Genomic DNA, 19,311 nt, shown 5'->3' on the forward strand with positions numbered 1-19,311 from the left:
TAGGTAGAGCTTCTTTATTATCATCATCAAAATTCTTTTTGATCCAGAGATTATATATAATTTAAGTGACCAGTCATTTTGCTTTCCATTGCTAACGGCGGGGGGGCAGTCGTATAATACTCTTATGTGAGTAGGCTCCTTGACAGAGAAACACCTGAAAAGATACAAGTAGCAGAGTTTGCAGAATTCTTCCTCATGTATATGTGGCTGAACATACCATATGTTGCTTCTGTCACCAGAATTCTATCAGTGCATCCAAAGACAGTGTTTATTTCTTTTGATTGTTAAAATCTAGGAGTAGATCTGTAAGGCATACGACAATTATTAGATAATAAATACCGAATTTGGTTGCAAAAATTCTCTTTCACTTTTCAGAGCAATGTTGACCCACGAGATGATGTGTTTGGCTACCCACATCAGTATGAAGACAAACCAGCACTGAGTAAAACAGAAGACAGAAAAGAGTACAATATTGGAGTCCTGAGACATCTCCAAGTAATTTTTGGTCATTTAGCAGCTTCCAGGCTACAGTACTATGTACCAAGAGGGTTTTGGAAACAGTTTAGGTAAGTAGAAAATTTATTACTTGATATCTATTTGAAACACTGAAATGCAACAAAACAAATTGCAGTAGAAGAAATTATATTAAGAACTGTAAATTAGCAAAACCTGTGTAGATTTGTATTTGTTATCCTACCTTTTCATCCTTCTGTGAAATTCAGTTAATAAGCCAGAATTCACAAAAAAATGTTGATTTGGAATTCCAACAGTTTTTGAGCTTGGTATTTAATCTCTGAACAAAGTCTGAAGTTACACAAAAGGCACTTACTTATCAGTAAGTAGAAAAGTAAGTGTCAAGAACAGAATGGCAGTTGATATATTACATCACAAACCAGTAATTTTATCTGTAAGTTCTTACCAGTAAGAAGAGATTAATAACTTCAATAAATCTTTATTAAGGAATTACTGAGGAACAGAACAAAATGCATTTGACAAGAATGTGCTTTTGTTTTCAGACTCTGGGGTGAACCTGTAAATCTGCGTGAACAACATGATGCTTTAGAATTCTTTAATTCCTTGGTGGATAGTTTAGATGAAGCTTTGAAAGCTTTGGGCCATCCAGCAATGTTAAGTAAAGTTTTAGGAGGATCCTTTGCTGATCAGAAGATTTGTCAAGGATGCCCTCATAGGTAAGTGTTTGAGTCTACTTATAGAAAAAATAACCTATGTTTTATTGGAAAGATATAATTAAGGTGCTCTAAAGCAGACAACCTTATAAAAATGGAGAATCAAGGCTGGTATATCAGGTTTTTTTGAAGCTCATAAAACTTGCTACCTTGTTTTTCTACAGCATTCATATAATTGTCTTGAAGTGTCTTTAAATATTTAAATTTTAGTTAAATTTTGTGTTGCAAGCAGTTAATCTTCTTACAGTTGACATCTTTCTGATCATAGAATCATAGAATGGCTCATGTTGGAATGGACCTTAAAACCCACCCAGCCCAAACCTCCTGCTGTGGGCAGTGTTGCCAGCCACCAGCTCAGGCTGTCCAGGGCTTCATCCAACCTGGCCTTGAGTGCCTCCAGGGATGGGTGTTCATTTGTGAGTCATAGGACAGGTGTCTCTACACGTTACTATTGAAAATACTCTGTGGAAAGTGACTGTTCAGCCTTACCCTTCAATCAGTACATAAAAGTCAGAGAAGACTGATAGAAACCCATTTTGTTGTGATAATCTTTCAATTTCAGTTGAGTTTACATGTGGATTAAAAGAACAGCTCTGGTTTCGTGGGTTAAAATGTGTGACCAGAAAAACTATTGGAGCATAGCAAATTAACAGACTTTGTAAGATAGTAGATAAATTTAATATTACTGTTTTAAGCATTTCTAAATACTAATGTATTCACTGTTATAAAAGCTTTTGTGTGTTTCAGTGTGTATCAGAGAATCAGGCCCTGTACGGTAATGCTGGAATAGATGCAACCTTTTTAAATTTTTAATTACTTGTTTGTCTGTTGAAAAATGTATCCAAGATGTCTTAACCAGTTGTCTCTCAGCCATTTCTGGTTCATTTCTAGGAGTTCCTTTGAAAGTTTTATCACAACAGAGCAAAAATCTACACAGATAGGCGAAGAAATTTTTATGATGACAACTATTTAGTTCTATTCCGTTAGAAAAATTAAAAGGCTTTTCTAAAATGTTTTGAGCTGTTGTGTGTAGGCATGAAACAATTTTTGTACAGTGTTAGTCTAATTGCTGATGGTAAACCTCTTTAACAAACACTAGTTTGTACAGTACGACTACTGTGATGTAGCTGTGGGCAGATTGCAATTTAAGAGAAGGGACTCATCAACATAAGTTGAACATGTTTTACCTTTCTCTTACATATATCTGTTCATTTTTATTCATTTATAGGTACGAATGTGAGGAATCCTTCACAACTCTGAATGTAGATATAAGAAATCACCAAAACCTTCTTGATTCTTTGGAACAGTATGTCAAGGGAGATCTATTGGAAGGTGCAAATGCATATCATTGTGAAAAATGCAACAAAAAGGTAATGATTTGTATATAAAATTTGTGTACGACTGTATTGATACAGCTGTATCAAGTTCAGTCTTAGTTTGTGTTTAGGAAAAAGTTACAATTACTGAATTTGGCTGTTGGTAAGAGTGTTATGAACTCTTCAAACACTTTTTGAAGGAGCTTCAGAACTCATGACTGCTCATGTCCCTTTTTTTGTTTTTCCTTAGGTTGACACAGTGAAACGCTTGTTGATTAAGAAGTTGCCTCCAGTTCTTGCCATCCAGTTGAAGCGATTTGATTATGACTGGGAACGGGAATGTGCAATCAAGTTCAATGACTATTTTGAATTTCCAAGAGAGCTGGACATGGAGCCTTACACAGTAGCAGGTGTAGCTAAATTGGAAGGAGATGATGTAAATCCTGAAAATCAAATAATACAAAATGAACAGTCAGAAAATGAACATTCTGGGAGCACAAAATACAGGCTTGTTGGTGTGCTTGTACATAGTGGCCAGGCCAGTGGCGGACATTATTACTCTTATATTATCCAGAGAAATGGTGGCGATGGTGAGAAAAATCGATGGTATAAATTTGATGATGGAGATGTGACAGAGTGTAAAATGGATGATGATGAAGAAATGAAAAATCAGTGTTTTGGTGGAGAGTACATGGGAGAAGTATTTGATCATATGATGAAGCGTATGTCCTACAGACGCCAGAAGAGGTGGTGGAATGCTTATATTCTTTTTTATGAACGTATGGATACAATAGACAAGGACAGTGAACTAACAAAATACATTTCGGAACTTGCTATCACCACTAAACCACATCAAATTAAAATGCCATCAGCCATCGAACGAAGCGTACGGAAACAGAACGTGCAGTTCATGCATAATCGTATGCAGTACAGCCTGGAGTACTTCCAGTTTATAAAGAAGTTGCTTACTTGTAATAGTGTCTACTTAAATCCTCCTCCAGGTTAGTATGAGAATTTGGTAATTATGGATTAATTTCCTGTGAGAGTAATTTTGATTGTGTTGTCAAGAATTTGTTTAGCCGAGGAGAACTTTGCACTTTCTGCTATGGCTGTTTCTGGATTTCTGCAGTTAGACATCTGTTGTTGAGTTGGTCATCGGTGATAACGTGCCAGAGTATTTAGTAAATACTGCTTAGTTTATGTACTAAGTTATGTTAAAATATTTACGTCTATGGGAGTTTCTGCTGAAGATAATTCTCACAAGTGAAATGCTGAATGGTTGGTAAGCATCTGTAACCTGCAATGGTAGGTTAACATGTGCTGATCTTAAAGCTTACATTTTCAAATAAAATGGAAACTTTGATGTTTCCTTTTAGAATTTGGACACGATGTCGGACAAAATACCAGTTCTGAATCAGTTAAAGTATTAAAACTAAATTACCTTTACTTTGTTTACATGTGAGTATTCTGGTTTTTCCTTAGGACAAGATCATCTGTTGCCAGAAGCAGAAGAAATAACTATGATTAGCATTCAACTTGCTGCTAGATTTCTCTTCACCACAGGATTTCATACAAAGAAAATAGTCCGTGGCCCAGCTAGTGATTGGTATCTTATCTTTTAACAACAGCTACAGTTCTGGAAGTTCAATGTTTTTTGAAAGATCCTAGTTTGTGTGCATATGACAATGAAGTGTCAGTGGTCCATCCTGTCTTCTGCCCCTCCCCCAAATATGTGGAAAAAAAGAGAAAATACTGGGAGGGAAATGAGTCTTAAAATAAGCTACTGAGCTGAACTGCTTTAAAATTCATTTTTAAACAGAGTTTAAATCTGCCCTTTTGCCTGCCTTTATCATTAGATTCTACTTTTTTAGAGCAAGACTAATAAGTTACACATTATAATACGAATTCAGAGTTTTGTTCATGGTTCGGTAAATTTTAAACAGAACTGTTTTCAACCCAGTTAAGAAGCTTATATTTGCTTTCTAAATTTCTTATTTCTAAAACTGTTCCTTTCAGATTCTAAAACTATAGATTTCATTAGCAGAGTGCTTATATACGTTGCTATGAGGCCTGTAATTCAAATCTATGTAAACTGTGTGTAGTATAATTAACCATGCAGCTTTATTTCAGCATTTTAGTTGTTTTAGTTTAAACTGTTAGTTTGTTCTGGGGAGAGGAATGTGGGTACTGTTAGAACTAGGAAGAAAATCTCATATTTGTGAGTAGTTTACCAACAGCTATAAAGTAGTTGTTCAATATGTGGCAAACATGTGCCTCACCTTTTTCTTTAACAGCAACTTTCAAAACTAAGTTATACCTGTTATTTTAAGAGATCAAGAGGCATTGAAATATTGCTGCTGAGAGGACAGCAGTCACGAGTCCTCTCCAAAACAGGCACTTTACTGTTTGTTTTTTTTTTATTATCTCTAAATGAGAATGTGAATTCCTAACATGTTATGTATTTAGTTTGTAGTCTTATACATAGCTTACACATGTCTTGCTGCTCAGCCTCTCCCCCAGTCTGAATACAGAGGAAATGAGAGCTACCTATTTAGGACTGCATCTAGTAGTAGATGGGAGGACAGGGAATGCAATTCTTTTGTTGTGGTTTTACTTCTACCATCCATAACAACAGCTTAATACTGGAGGTTTTTTTAATTCAAAGTATTTCGGTTTTTCAGAATCATCTGTGATTGTAACTCGTTCATCTGACTGTAAACACTTTGTGAGCAAAAATATGTGGGGATCACCTTTATTGTATATTTTCAAGTTCTATAAAAAGACTACAGCTATCCATTAATTAGTGTCATGGTCTCTAAGTTGTATCATCTTCTGTTTCAGGTATGATGCATTATGCATTCTTCTCCGTCACAGCAAGAATGTACGCTTTTGGTTTGCACACAATGTCCTTTTCAATGTTTCAAACCGCTTCTCTGAGTACCTTTTGGAATGCCCTAGTGCTGAAGTGAGGGGTGCATTTGCAAAACTTATTGTATTTATTGCACATTTTTCGTTGCAAGATGGACCGTGTCCTTCACCTTTTGCCTCTCCTGGACCTTCCAGTCAGGTATTTAATTTTCTAATGGAAATATTTGAAAATGTATTCTTATCTTTATTAATGGCATTTAATATAAAGCTAGTTCCGGAGTAGATGTTTACAAGAAAACTGTAAACCCTGTACAACAGCCTGTTTTGCACTACTTAACGTTACGTGACCAATTTGTGTGAGAGTTGCTGTCAGAGGGGTTCAGTTTCACCTCATTTTTAAATCTCTGTCATAACTAAGTAAGGAGAACTTAGAATTTAGTTGCAAGTACAATACTACAAAATAAAAGTAGGTAATTAGATAGTGTGAAAGGAAATGAACCTTTGTTTTCCATTTAGAATTTTAAAGAAGACATGTAGGAGCTTTTCAGAGTATTCAAACCTGGCTGCCATGGGAGAAAAAATTCAGTTAAAAACTTATGTGTGCATAATTTCTCAGGCATCTATGATATTCAGTGTAGCAAGTATTATTCTCTGTATAATACTAGTATACTAGTGGATACACATTTTCTGTCATCACAAAGTATGAACTAACTTCAGGTTCAACCATTAATAGTACAACTTTCTTTTATAGGCTTATGATAACTTAAGTTTAAGTGATCACTTACTGAGAGCGGTACTAAATCTTCTTCGAAGAGAAGTATCTGAACATGGGCGGCATTTGCAGCAGTATTTCAATCTGTTTGTGATGTATGCCAATCTAGGTAAGCCAATTACATGCACTGTACTGATGCAGTATAATGTTTTTTATTAATGTTTTAGTTTTCCAAGTAATTGCATGAGAATCCAGTTTTTCAGTTTCAAGCAGATTGTTAAGATTAAATAAGTCACGTGAATGCTCTCTCGAGAACCTTTGCTCCTCCTGTTTGGGTTTTGAGGTTTCTGTCTTCCTGCAGTCTTCAGAAGGACAACTGAAGCAGCTTAAAGCTATGAAGCTGTCTTGAGTTCTTGTGGGGATGAAAATACAGGAAGATAAATTATTCTTCATGCAGACCTTTTTCGCAGGGAGGTCATGAGATCCAGGAAGTATGTGGGAGTCTTAACGTTTTTGGTCTGAAGAAGTTCAGAAAGGTGGAAGTTCAGAAAACAAAGAGATGATTTTTCCTTAAAGTAGAGTAATGCAGCTGGTCATGTTTTGTCTGTGTGTTCCAGTTGTAGCCTTTCAGTGTTAATTTCAGTTTAGTTCAAGTAGGAACTTCACAGCTACAAACACAAAACATTAGCTCTGCAACACTCTTTCCCTTTAAAACCTCTGGGAGGCTTAGGAAATAGCTCTATGTCTGTTCTTAAGGCATCATTGCTTGCCAGAATGTTTTCACTAAAGCATCATATGAGGTAAAAGAATGCAAAAATCAGGAAATTCCACTCTAAGTTTATCAAGTATTGTCGTTCATCCAAGATAAACATTGGCAGGAAAAGAGGGTGTTTTTGCAATATAGGAAGGCTTAAGTGAAATTCTCCCAAGCTTGGAAAAGTGATTCTTTTCCTGAACATTAGAGTCCTAAATTTACTGATGAAAAATTAAATTAGAAATTGAGTGTGATCTCCCCGTAAGTTTAGCTTCTTTGAATGCAAGGCTGGTAGGACTTCTCTGTATTTGCAGGTGCTGTATTTAAGATTCATCCATCATACGCATGCTGTAATACAACTGACGTGAGGCGATTATCAGTTTTGGAGCAGTAGCTGTGAAACACTGGCTATGGCCTCTGCAGCATCAACTGTTTTTGCTGTGGGTCTTGATTATGTCCAGCACTACAAAAATAGTAATACGTGCAATTTTAAAAGTATGAAAACAAACAAACAAAAACACTTAAATTCTGGATTGTGTTTGTTCTTTGCCCAGAAGAAAGTTGTTAGCGTGTATGCTAAGAACTTGATAAAATAGTATCTGAAGTAATAATTATAACTGAAGGTAATTCTTACTGTTAAACTGAATTAGCTCCATTCACATTAATGTGAAAATCCGTATTATGCTTTCACATAGCATTACCCTCACACTGAAAATCAATGATAAACTGTTTCTGAAGTGAGTTAAAACATTGTGCTTCATACTTTTACACTCAGGAAGAGCAATTAAGAGGAGTAAAATGCAAATTAAATGAATAAAATATTGCTTCTGCACTCCCAGATTGAAGAGGGTAGTCGCAATTTCTGACTGAGTAAATTTCTCACTAAACTTTTTTTACTTTTACCAGTTATTTGGACTCTCTATCAGGGACCATTTCTCATGTGGTAGCCTGTGCAATCAAGCATCTTTCTGTGCAGCATTTTCTACAAATTATACAGTACTATTCCATAGCAGTAGTCTGTTGGACTCTTCCTCGTATGTAATGTAAAATATTCTCATCCTTTGCGAAGCAGTATGAAGTCAGGAGATTGTTCCCTTGGGAATTCTACAACGTTTTACAACATATATTGAGCCGCTCAGCTGTTGCTGGTTATCACCTCATACAGGCTAAAAGTCTGAGGTTTTTGTTGGATTCCTTTGTGCCTAAAATGTTAAACAAGAGTATCAATCCAAACTAAATTATTTTAATATTCCCGTGTAGAAATGACGCACAAAGTTTTGGAAGTTCTTTAAAACTGTCTGTCATCACAAAAGGAATTAAATTTTATGTCTGTAGTGTAACTCTAGGTAATTACTTCAGTTTCACCTGTACTGTATTTTATTTTGATAAATCTTTCTGTTAGGCAGATATTCCACTATGGCTGGACTTAATGTCGTTACAGAAAAGAGATGGAATTCTTCTGCTTTGACTCATTTTTTCTGATTTTTTTATGTCATTCAGTGCATTTGAAACCCCACAAAGATAAACATGGAAATATTAAGCAATTTGAGTCAGCCAGTTGTGCTTGTATACACTATGTACAAGCTGATGGCATCTGTATGGATGTACAGCATGCATTCACCAAAAGCTACAGTACATCCTTCCTGCTACACTCTTTAAGTACTGTGAATAAGATTTCCTGTTTTGAGAGATGAAGTAATTCAAGCAAGAGAGGCCCATTCTATAAAGAATGTAATTACGAAGCTAACATAACTAAAAAAGTACTATAAGAGAGCTCTAATAAGGTGCTCTCTGGATTCTTTCCTCTTATTACAGAGATGATAGCTAAGATTCATTTGTTTTAGAATAAGAAAAAAATTTGCAAATGTGTGAGAAATCATGACTTACAGCTAAACTGAGAAACAGTATACAAGATCAGAAGGGGCATGTACCACGTGTAATGGTAGATATGTGCAAGGCACCTTTGCAGTAAAACCAATTGATGTTTGGGTTAGTTGGGTTATTGATTGGTGTTGCAGGTTTTTTTGTTTTTGTTTTGTCTTAAACTGATTTTTGTCATGCTTATTTGCACTTACTGTGTAGTATGACACAGTTGGAAATGTCTTAAATTTGTAACTGATGTATCTATGGCATAGTGGAAAAATCACAAAATACACTACTCCTGGGCCACATAATGATCACCTCTGGGGGGGGGGAAAAAAAGAAACTTTTTGTTCCAAAATAAACACAAATGCTAATTACTCAAGTGCTAATGAGTACTGTTAAGAAATTGCTGTCATTTACAACTCTTGTTCAGCTGACAAAAGATCACACTGAAGATAATTTTGTGTACATTTGACTGATTTTCTTTTCCAGAATAGGTAATAACTACACTAAAACCCAGTAACTGAGAAGTTACCAACTGCATAGTATTTTTTTCTGAAAAATGTATGTCAGTGCTAGAAATAAGAAAAAAATTTTCACTCTGTAGGTGTAGCAGAGAAGACACAACTTCTGAAACTAAATGTTCCTGCGACCTTCATGCTTGTGGCTCTGGACGAAGGTCCAGGCCCTCCAATTAAGTACCAGTATGCTGAACTGGGGAAGCTGTACACTGTTGTGTCCCAACTGATCCGATGTTGCAACGTGTCATCGCGGATGCAGTCTTCTATCAATGGTATAGTGAATTTTACATTTTCCTTAGATCAACTGGATATATTAATAAATGTATTTTGTGCACCTTTTGTTACTATATATAAAATGAACTAGTTGAAAAAACGCCTGCCTTCCGTGTTTAACAGCTCCTTTCGTTTGAAGTTTTTTTGCACACAGTATTGATTTGATACTGACATATTAAAAACATGTAAAACAAAAATCAGTTCTGGAGTTTGTACTTCGTGGTTTATTAAATAAAGATAGAAGAAAACAGATAGTGAAGTAGTTACTTGTTGATGCAAAATATTACAGATTTTAGAATAGTTTAAACTGATCACAAGGACTTGCATAAAGATCTTTTGATTCTGAGTAGGAAATAAAATAATAAATGACTTTCACGCTACCAGGACAGACTACTCTGTGCATGGAAGAAGCTGTACCAGGCTCTGAAGTAGCTGAGTGGTTATTGGAGAAGAGACGTTGCTTTGGATAGCTCTTGAAAGCTCACTTGGTGCTCATTTGCAGTCTGAAAGACAAATAGAATCGAGCACTTTGATTTACAAATGAATCAGCTAGAAATTATCATAGAATAAATCATTAATATCCACACTGATTGAAGACACTGCGCAGTTACTTTTGAGAAATGATGGCAGAATATTGGGTTAGATGAATTTTATAGCTTGTCTTATAACCTGTATCTGTATGTGTTCTATATTAAGTATATTTTAGAAAACCTAATTAGGAATCTCTAGAGAAGCTATTCAGTGGTAAACTCATTACGGCTCAATGTGTCAGGCAGTAAAGTCAATAGGCTAGAATGTACCATAGTAAGAATTAATGAACTGAACATTTTATTGTGCTATAATGAGCTGCAGAACCATTTGGCAACTTTGATTTGGTTTTATTTCCAGTACATTATTTGATGATAACAGCAAGAAGATATTCTGCTTTTGAAAATGAATAATATATTCACTATATTCATAATATACTAAAAATGTGTTTTATGTGAACATTTTATGACTATTAATTATGATTACTATTTGCAGAGTTAATTTATTTTTTGATTTAGCATAATACACTAGGAAGGTTCTCCTTCGGACTTTTATTCATATTCAGTAACTAAAAATGTAACACTGCTACATCAATAAACATCAGGAGCAAATGAACAGTCTTTCTTTGTACAAAATTAACACCACTGAAGAAATTGTGTTAATTCTGATTTTTTTCAAGAACAGTATTCTGTCTACACTCTGTAGATTCAGACGGGAGTTTTCTACCAGCTGTTCCTATGGTAGATTTAACGTGTCCTTAAATTTGATGGATTTGAACTGTATTATATAAGCCTGGAAGCAGATTCAGTAGTAAGAGGTTTTCACTGAGAAAACTTCCAGCAGTTCCTTCTCTTGCACATGAATCTGTCTTCAGATATTCTGCTTTGGTTGTCACAGTATAACTTTATCAGAGAGTAGCAGCTTTATCTTGGTCAGCAAGAGTCCAGCTTTGCAAACAGAAAGTTATTTCGTACCATTGCATGTTTCAAAGCAAATTGACTGTTGTGTTTTTGTGTTGTTTTTTTTTTCTTTTTTTTCCCTTTCTGTTGTTTATTGATTAGTTACAGTGACTTAGATCTTGTTCACTAGAATAACTGCTTGTTGCAGGTAATCCTCCACTTACCAACCCCTACGGTGATCCTAATTTATCTCAACCCATAATGGCACTTCAGCAGAACGTAGCAGACATTTTGTTTGTGAGAACCAGTTATGTGAAGAAAATTATTGAAGATTGCAGCAATTCTGAAGAGACCATCAAATTGCTTCGTTTCTGCTGTTGGGAGAATCCTCAGTTCTCTTCCACTGTCCTAAGTGAACTTCTCTGGCAGGTAAAAACAAATGTTAGGATAAGGATGAGCATATGAGCGCGTGTGATGCAAGATACTGTATTTATGTATAGGAATTGTCTTACTGAATACTGAACAGATGCTTGATAAAGAAATTTCCCTTAAGGTAGTATCTTTTGTCAGTGTTCTTTACTCTTGGGTGTATGCATCATAGCATAGTATTATGAGAAGTCCTTTTATAAATTTAGGGAAGCAGTAAATGTTTTTGAGTTAGGAGCACAAGGTTAAGGATGAACCTCAGGGCTCTGCGTTTGCCCCTTGGAGGTCTATATTAGGACTGAAAGTACTTAATATTGCAATTGGAGATGTGGTCAGAGTGGGATTGAGTGCACACTCAGCAAAAATGCACATGACAGCAAGCTGAATGGTGCATGTTGATACTTCACAGGGAATGGATGCCATCCAGAAGAACCTAGACAGATGTGAGAAATGCGTCGACAGGAACGTAATATGGTTTAATAAGGCCAAGTGCAATATGCTGCACTCGGGTCAGGGCAGTCTCGGATATAAGTAGACTAGAGAATGAATGGACTGAGAGCACCCCTGTGGGAGAAGGGCTTGGGAGTACTGGTGGATGAGAAGCTCAGCCAAGAATTTTGTGTTTGCAGCCCAGGTGACGAAACATATCCTAGATTTAGTCAGAAGAGAGGTGGCCAGCAGGGTGAATGGTGTGGACCTATTGGATTGGGTCCAGAGGAGGGTCACAGAGATAATCAGTATTGGATCACCTCTCTTGTGAAGGCAGGCTAAGAGAGTTGGGGTTATTCCACCTAGAGAAGAGAAGGCTCTGGGAAGACCTTAGAGCAGCCTTCCAATACCTAAAGGGGGCCAACAAGAACAGTGGGGAGGAATTGCTTATCTATGAGTGCAGTGGTAGACATAATCTATTGGTTTTAAGCTAGAAGAGGGTAGGTTTAGAGTAGATGTTAAGAGGAAATGCTTCACTGTGAGGATGGTGAAGCAGTAGGTGTGAATGACTTACCCAGGAATTGTTCAGCCACTCTGTGGATGGCACTTCGGACAGCCTGATCTGCCCATGGCAGGGAGGTTGGAACTGAATGGCCTTTAAGGTGCCTCCTAACTGAAGCCATTCTATGAAAGAAATAGACAAGGTTGATCTCCTTAGTGCGTTTTGTTCATTTTCCATTCATAATCCATCTAACAGCTTGTTTCATTAGCATCAAACTTTGGGATATTTTCTAAAATCTCCCTTTTATTTATTTTGACTCTGCATGTAAGGTCTTTTTTTTTTTCTACAAGTCTGTAAAACATATTTGGCTTCAGGTTCAGGAAATAATCATTGTTTGGAACTGCTTTGTTTTTCCTTTGTAATTTTTATAAGTTTAATCACACTTTTCCACTCCAAATAAAGTTTGTTTTAACTTTAGTTAGCTAATCATTATCTATGTAAATGTGAAGTTTTTCTGCATCCTTCTTGAAAAAAAAAAGTGAAAGTCAATTTACTGATGTTTTACTTAGCTGCATATTTTCCGTTTTAGTATAACTTTGAACATACTGACCAGAAGTAACAATATTAGTGGAAAATACTATTTTGTAATTTTACTTTTCTAAAGGTACTTTTCAAGATAACTTACCTCTGTATCATGCCTGGCACTTCAGTTGTTAGAAACTCATGATGAAACACTTCTCCTTTACAAAACCTACCATGAATTTAGAAAACAATCTGATGCTACCAGCATTGAAAGTAATAATAGTGTGCTTTGCATCTTGAAATATCCCATACATTACTATAAAATTCACTTCAAATTAATTGTATTATTGTATTGCTCTATGTAATCTACATACTTTGAAGAATGCTTTCTTGTATTCTCTGCATTTTTACTTTTTAAGGTTGCATATTCATACACGTACGAGCTTCGACCTTACTTGGATCTGCTTCTGCAAATCTTATTAATTGAGGATTCTTGGCAAACTCACAGGTTTGTAGTTACCTATCTTTTCATCATTTGTTACCACTGTGTTTGGTGCAGCCAGTTCTCCCAGTGATTCTGCTGCTAAGCCTTTCAAGAGGTTAGTTTTAGAATAAAAGATAGGGAATAAAGCATTTTTTTCTCTTTTTATCACAAATTTCAAGACAACTTGAATCTGTATTTTTTTAACCTGTCTTCCTTACTGTTGAGAAATTTGCTACTCAGTCCTATAAATTCAAGATTTTTCATATAGAGGAGAAGTTAAGCTAAACATACTGGTATTTACTATAGATTGCTTAGACTGATTCCTGCAAGCATCTCTTTTTAAGAGGGTTCAGTGATATTCTGGCCTCACTAATACATGTAGCAATCATAGGAATGATACTAAGGCGTGGGTGAAGTGTGAACCTGGGAGAAGAGCAGATTTCGTAGATGTGAATATTTTGTGTGATATCATTTCAGTAGAATTTTATCTTGTAAAATATTAAATATTCACCCAGTTTCAAACCAAATTTTCATGTCTAGGGAATGAGGCTTATGAAAGGTAAGATTAGGAAAATGTAATTATTGCAAATGATGGTCTGACTGTCTGAGAGGTTAGAAGTCAGTTCCTCAGAAGTTTTACACAGTAATAGGTGAGGTAGCACAAAATAAATGTAATCAGCATTCTACACAAAAAATTCAAAATTTCTGTTTCATAATTGATGAATATTGGCAATACTGGATTTACTAAATAATTTGCAGCCATGTGTCCCATGCGTATTTTAAATATTTTGAGTAAGAGCACGCTTGACTTTAAAACTGTCTACCACAGTGAAGTTGTTGGAGTGAACTCGTAAATACATCCCTGTAGATGTAGACTACTCTCAGGATTTCAACAGTTGCCTAGCCTTACTCTAGAAGATATTTAGAGAGGATGGTAATCTGGCTTACCACACTCCAAAACCCGAAAGCTAGGGTGGAGGGGTTTCTTCATTTTCTTTATTGGAATTACTCCTAAGGTAAGGGATGAGAGTACCCATCATACGTGGGCTTTTCATGTTTGCATAGATATGTAATGCAAATATAAAGCGGTTTGTTAGATGTACTTCCTTCTAAGCAGATGTCCTGTCCAAAGTCCATCCAACACTGGAGGATGGGCATATTTTAGGAAGTCTGAAGTAAAAGAAAACATGGCTATGGTGAAAATGTAGGTGGCAAACAAGCTTGTTTAGATTAGCACTATGTTTGAAATAATGTAGATATGAAAGAGGTTGAATGTGGTGTGGCTCTTATTATATTGAAGATACACATCATTTTGTATTCAAGACTAGTCTCAAGAATAACAGCTTTCATTGGATTCATGCTAGGCTGCAGCAGAGGAATATAGAGTGTCCAACTGCAGTCATCTTCTGATTTCTTGCTGTCAAGAACAGTGTAACTGTCCATAGTAAATATTAATGCATATAACTTCCAGAAAATTAGAATCATATGTTCTTTAACAGTGTGCATCCTTTAGTGCTTCTTGTATTCTCTTACTGGGATGGCTGCTGCCATTCTTTGGCATCGTGATTTGACAAGTTAATGCCCCAGTTTGGGGATGATAATATTACCATGTGCCAATACATTAAATCAACTGAAGCTCATTTTACTTTCTTGGTGAGTCATAGAACTGAATAGAGAAGAATCACCTAGGTTGGAAAAGATTTTCAAGACCACATGTCAGCTCAGAAAAGAAGCCCATGCTCCTCTTGCTGTGGTCTGGTTGAAGAGCAATGAAGTCTCCCCTCAGCTTCCTCCTGCAGTCCCAGTTCCCTCAGCCTCTCTACATAAGACTTGTTTTCTAGTCCCATCATTGGCTTTATTGCACATCACTACATGTGCTAGAGCAATGCAATGCAGTCCATGGAGTGAGGCCTAGGTTGTCAGCTGCCTGGAGACTTTGCTGATTGTTGTCAGAAATTGAACGGGAAAGAGGTCAGCAGCTGGTCCTACAGTGAATGTAGCTCTTAGAGATTTTGACAGTCTAGGATCTGTGTTCTCCTCCAGTATTTTTTTTCAAAACCAAAACTAAGTAAATTGGGAAATAGTGCAAAAACTGAGTGTGTCAGTTAATTCCTTTATCTGCTCCCTGAAGAGTAGAAGGCAGAGAATGTGTGTTTGGTTTCAGTGATTGTCCAAGTCCCTTATGCACTTGCATGTACCATTCACCTCTCTTCAGAGAAACTGCATCTAAAAGGTTTTATCTTGAAGATCTGTAACTGTAACATAGTCCTTCTGTCAAGGATTTAACTGTTTCAAACTCTGTAGGAACATAACGAACTTAAAAATACTGTTTTGTAAATGCAGTTTATATTAAAAAAAAAAAAAATTTACCAAAAAAAAAAAAAAAAAACAACACAAGAAAAAAAACATTGCTGTGATTGGTTTTATTTTGTTCAAAGAGCTTAAACTGTTGACTGGCTTAAACATTACCAAATACTGGAATATTTTTGTAGGATTCACAATGCGCTTAAGGGAATCCCAGATGACAGGGATGGACTGTTTGACACCATTCAACGCTCCAAGAACCATTATCAGAAAAGAGCTTACCAATGTATAAAATGCATGGTAGCCCTCTTCAGCAACTGCCCTGTAGCCTACCAGATCCTTCAGGTAATAAATTTTGTTGTCTCTTGCTGCTGTTTTTTTCCTGCTGTCTGTTTAAAAAAAAAAATATATATATATATATATATATATATATATATATATATATATATATTCAGTTTTCACTGGCTTGACAAAATTATGGCCTTCAAGTAAAAACTCATGTAAACCTTCTGATATCAGATGGTCAGTATATTGAATTCAGAGTTTTTTTTATTATACTTGTGTTCATGTGATGCAACTGCAGATCCTCTTATACTTCAGTTTTGAAGCTTATATTGTGAAAAAATGAGTGTTTTGAACGACAGCATATAAGTTGGTTTCTCTTGAAAGGAAAAAGTATTCTTTTCTTGAAGTACAGAGAAAATAATTTCTAAATGTTAACTTTGTATCTGCAGAGTAACGGAGATTTGAAGAGAAAATGGACCTGGGCAGTAGAATGGCTTGGAGATGAGCTTGAGCGTAGACCATACACTGGCAATCCCCAATACACCTATAATAATTGGTCTCCACCTATACAAAGCAATGAAACATCAAATGGCTACTTCCTAGAGAGATCACACAGTGCTAGAATGACTCTTGCAAAAGCTTGTGAACTCTGCCCAGAGGAGGTAAAGAGTTATTTCAGCATGGGTTAAAAGCTTGGAGTAAATATATCTATAAACAAGTGATTGATAAGGAGTTATACTTTTGTTAGCTTTAGTTGTGTACTCATGTTTTTATCCACTTCCTATCCACTGGTTTTACAGACATCCGTCAGTTAAAGTATTAGTCTAGAATTGAAATTAAATGTTTGAAGTAGATTACAAATGATTACAGTCTATTTTTCCAGTACTATGTTGATAGGTGGGAATTTAATAGAAATACATCATAACCCTAATACAAATCATTATTATATATTATCTATACATATTATATCGCTTGTATAGATACGAGCTACAGGTGGCACTGGGGGTGGGGGGAATGTTTTTTCTTAGAGCATGCCTGAAAGGGTCGCTTGCACAAAGCATTGGTTCTGAATAGAATAATCTTAATTTGTTTTACCTGAGTAAATGAATGTTTTTAAAACTTCAGGAACCAGATGATCCTGATGCTCCAGATGAACATGAGTCTTCTCCACCTGAAGATGCACCACTGTATCCCCATTCACCTGGTTCCCAGTATCAACAGGTAAAAGCTTAAGAATTACTCAGAGCCCTGGGTTAGCTTTTAACGTTAGCATTCATGGTAACTCTCATTACAGGTGTTTAGCCAGAAGCATGTTACTATCAAATATCACCACTGGAGAAACACAGATTCAGATCCATTTTGCCAGAAACAGTGTTCCCATCACTTTCATGAGAGAATTTTAATGTTACCAGATCAGAGATTAATCATCCATAGAAACAGCAGGGGGACAGATGTCATCCCAGGCTTGTGCATACGAAATTAGATTCTGGTATTTGTTTGTGTTGATATTTTGTGAGTTGCTTTTCTCATTTTTTAAATTTAGAATCAAGCTCAAGGCCTGATTTTTGGTTAGAGTTGATGATAAAGCTTTCATAAAAGTGGATATCTTTGCTGTGTGCAATGAACACTGATCTCCAAATTTTAAGTACATACAACATGTAAATTTGTTCCACGCTGAATGGCTGCTTAGTTAAACTTTTAGTGGAGAGACAGATCTAAAAGAAATCATTACCAGATATTTTGACTGACTAAATTAGTAGGTTCCCTACTTAGTTCCCATTTTTCTTGTTCCAATTAATTTTATTTATTCTGAATCTGCTAATTTAATTTCCTCTCCTGCCCAAACCCATTTTCCCTCCATCTTGCTTTCCTTACTTGGTGTTCTCAGCAGAGCAGTTGGTAAGTTGTGCAGATTTTCCCACTCCCTTCTGAGCTCCTGAGTTCAGACACGTATTGTAACCCCACCGTTACCCGTGTGATGTGTTCACTTCCTTGCAATAGGTGGCATTTTTCACTAACGCACACAATTCCTAATTCATGTTTCTGATTTCTCCACAGTTGGTTAAAATCTGCAAAACAATAGGTAGATGAGGTATTTTCATTTGTCAGCTGTGTGTACAGCTTTTTAAGTTGGGACAGAGCATCTGGAGAAAACGACTGGTCTAGATTTCGTTCAATTCTGTAACATTAAAGTTTTCCCGTACATCAGTGTATGTTACATAAATACAGGTCTGCTTTTTCCATTGTCGTAAGGCAACCATGCACACCAATTGAATCTGGTCATAAAATATGCACAGCTCAATATCCAGAGCACACAGGCAGCCCATTTTTCTTGCTTTTGCTTTGCATGTAAATGTTCCTTAGTCAAAAGCTACAATGACTGTTTAATTCATCATTGTATCTTTACAAGTTGAAAATCTAATTACACTGTGTTAGTTAAAAAGGTAAGTGAAGGATGTGATCCAGAGGAACGGCGACGCTGTCGTGTACGTTCCTGCAAATACTGCCACACCAAATGTTGGGTGTGCTCAGAGATACTCCTCAGTAGTTTGAAGCGAGAGGTGAAAGCCCAGTAACTGATTAGTGAACGGTCTGCAGATTCGATGTAATGTCCTTTTAAAATGTTTATGCTTTGTTCCAGAATAACCATGTGCATGGACAGCCATATACAGGCCCGGCAGCACATCATATGAACAACCCTCAGCGAACTGGCCAACGAGCACAAGAAAACTATGAAGGCAGTGAAGAAGTTTCCCCGCCTCAGACAAAAGATTAGTGAAATGCACATAATCAATTAACTTGCTCCATCAAGACTGTGCACCCAGGCCTTACAGTCCAACCTTTCTCTGTGTCTGGCTAATATTTAAAACTAGAAAAACTATTCCTAATCAACATGGAGTGGAGAGTCTATTCACTGTCTTATCTGCAGAAAATTGCTGTCAATATATAACCCGCCTGCAGTGGAAAGTGTATAGTGTTTTGTAATAAATGGCCTGATGCTAATGTGTAAATGGCAAAGGTGTATATAGTATATTAATGTTTGACTGTTAATTCTTAAGCAAGAAACATTTTTTTTGTCTTGATGAGACTCACAGATCTACAAAAAAAAAAAAACAAAAAATAATTTCTTGATATATCTGCTGCGCTCTGCGACCAGTGTTGCCTGCCTCACGGCAGTTGGATCAACTCCTTTATGAAAAAGCCTATCCATGTCAACCACAAAAATAGTTTCATGTTAATTCTTTGCCACTGGAGTCGATTTTACTATGAGCAACGTAATGGCTGGTAAACTTTTAATTATTTGGTTGATGTGGAAAATTGGTGATGTAACATTGTTTCTAGATCTTTTTTCATTGCCTTTTTCATTCTGGTATTAGGTTAATCACTTTGAAGCTATAGTTATGCTGTAACATTTAGCATGGCTTCACACCAAGTTAG

General features: G+C 36.2%; 1 protein-coding gene across 1 annotated transcript in view; it reads left to right on the top strand.

The window, feature by feature from the left end:
• Positions 1-18,649, top strand: part of USP9X (ubiquitin specific peptidase 9 X-linked) — a gene marked incomplete at both ends in the record, with an annotated part of 71,935 nt that extends 53,286 nt beyond the window's left edge. The window contains 14 exons of the mRNA XM_079539686.1: positions 376-566; positions 1,017-1,190; positions 2,416-2,557; positions 2,754-3,504; positions 3,986-4,109; positions 5,345-5,570; positions 6,123-6,252; positions 9,308-9,493; positions 11,130-11,350; positions 13,220-13,308; positions 15,777-15,933; positions 16,323-16,535; positions 16,999-17,094; positions 18,515-18,649. Of these exons, the coding sequence (XP_079395812.1) occupies positions 376-566; positions 1,017-1,190; positions 2,416-2,557; positions 2,754-3,504; positions 3,986-4,109; positions 5,345-5,570; positions 6,123-6,252; positions 9,308-9,493; positions 11,130-11,350; positions 13,220-13,308; positions 15,777-15,933; positions 16,323-16,535; positions 16,999-17,094; positions 18,515-18,649 (2,835 nt within the window). The remainder of the gene's footprint in view (positions 1-375; positions 567-1,016; positions 1,191-2,415; positions 2,558-2,753; positions 3,505-3,985; positions 4,110-5,344; positions 5,571-6,122; positions 6,253-9,307; positions 9,494-11,129; positions 11,351-13,219; positions 13,309-15,776; positions 15,934-16,322; positions 16,536-16,998; positions 17,095-18,514) is intronic.
• Positions 18,650-19,311: the final 662 nt, after the last annotated feature.

Source organism: Tetrao urogallus (genome assembly GCF_951394365.1).
Source record: "Tetrao urogallus genome assembly, chromosome: 1".
In the NCBI taxonomy this organism is placed as follows: Eukaryota; Metazoa; Chordata; class Aves; order Galliformes; family Phasianidae; genus Tetrao; species Tetrao urogallus.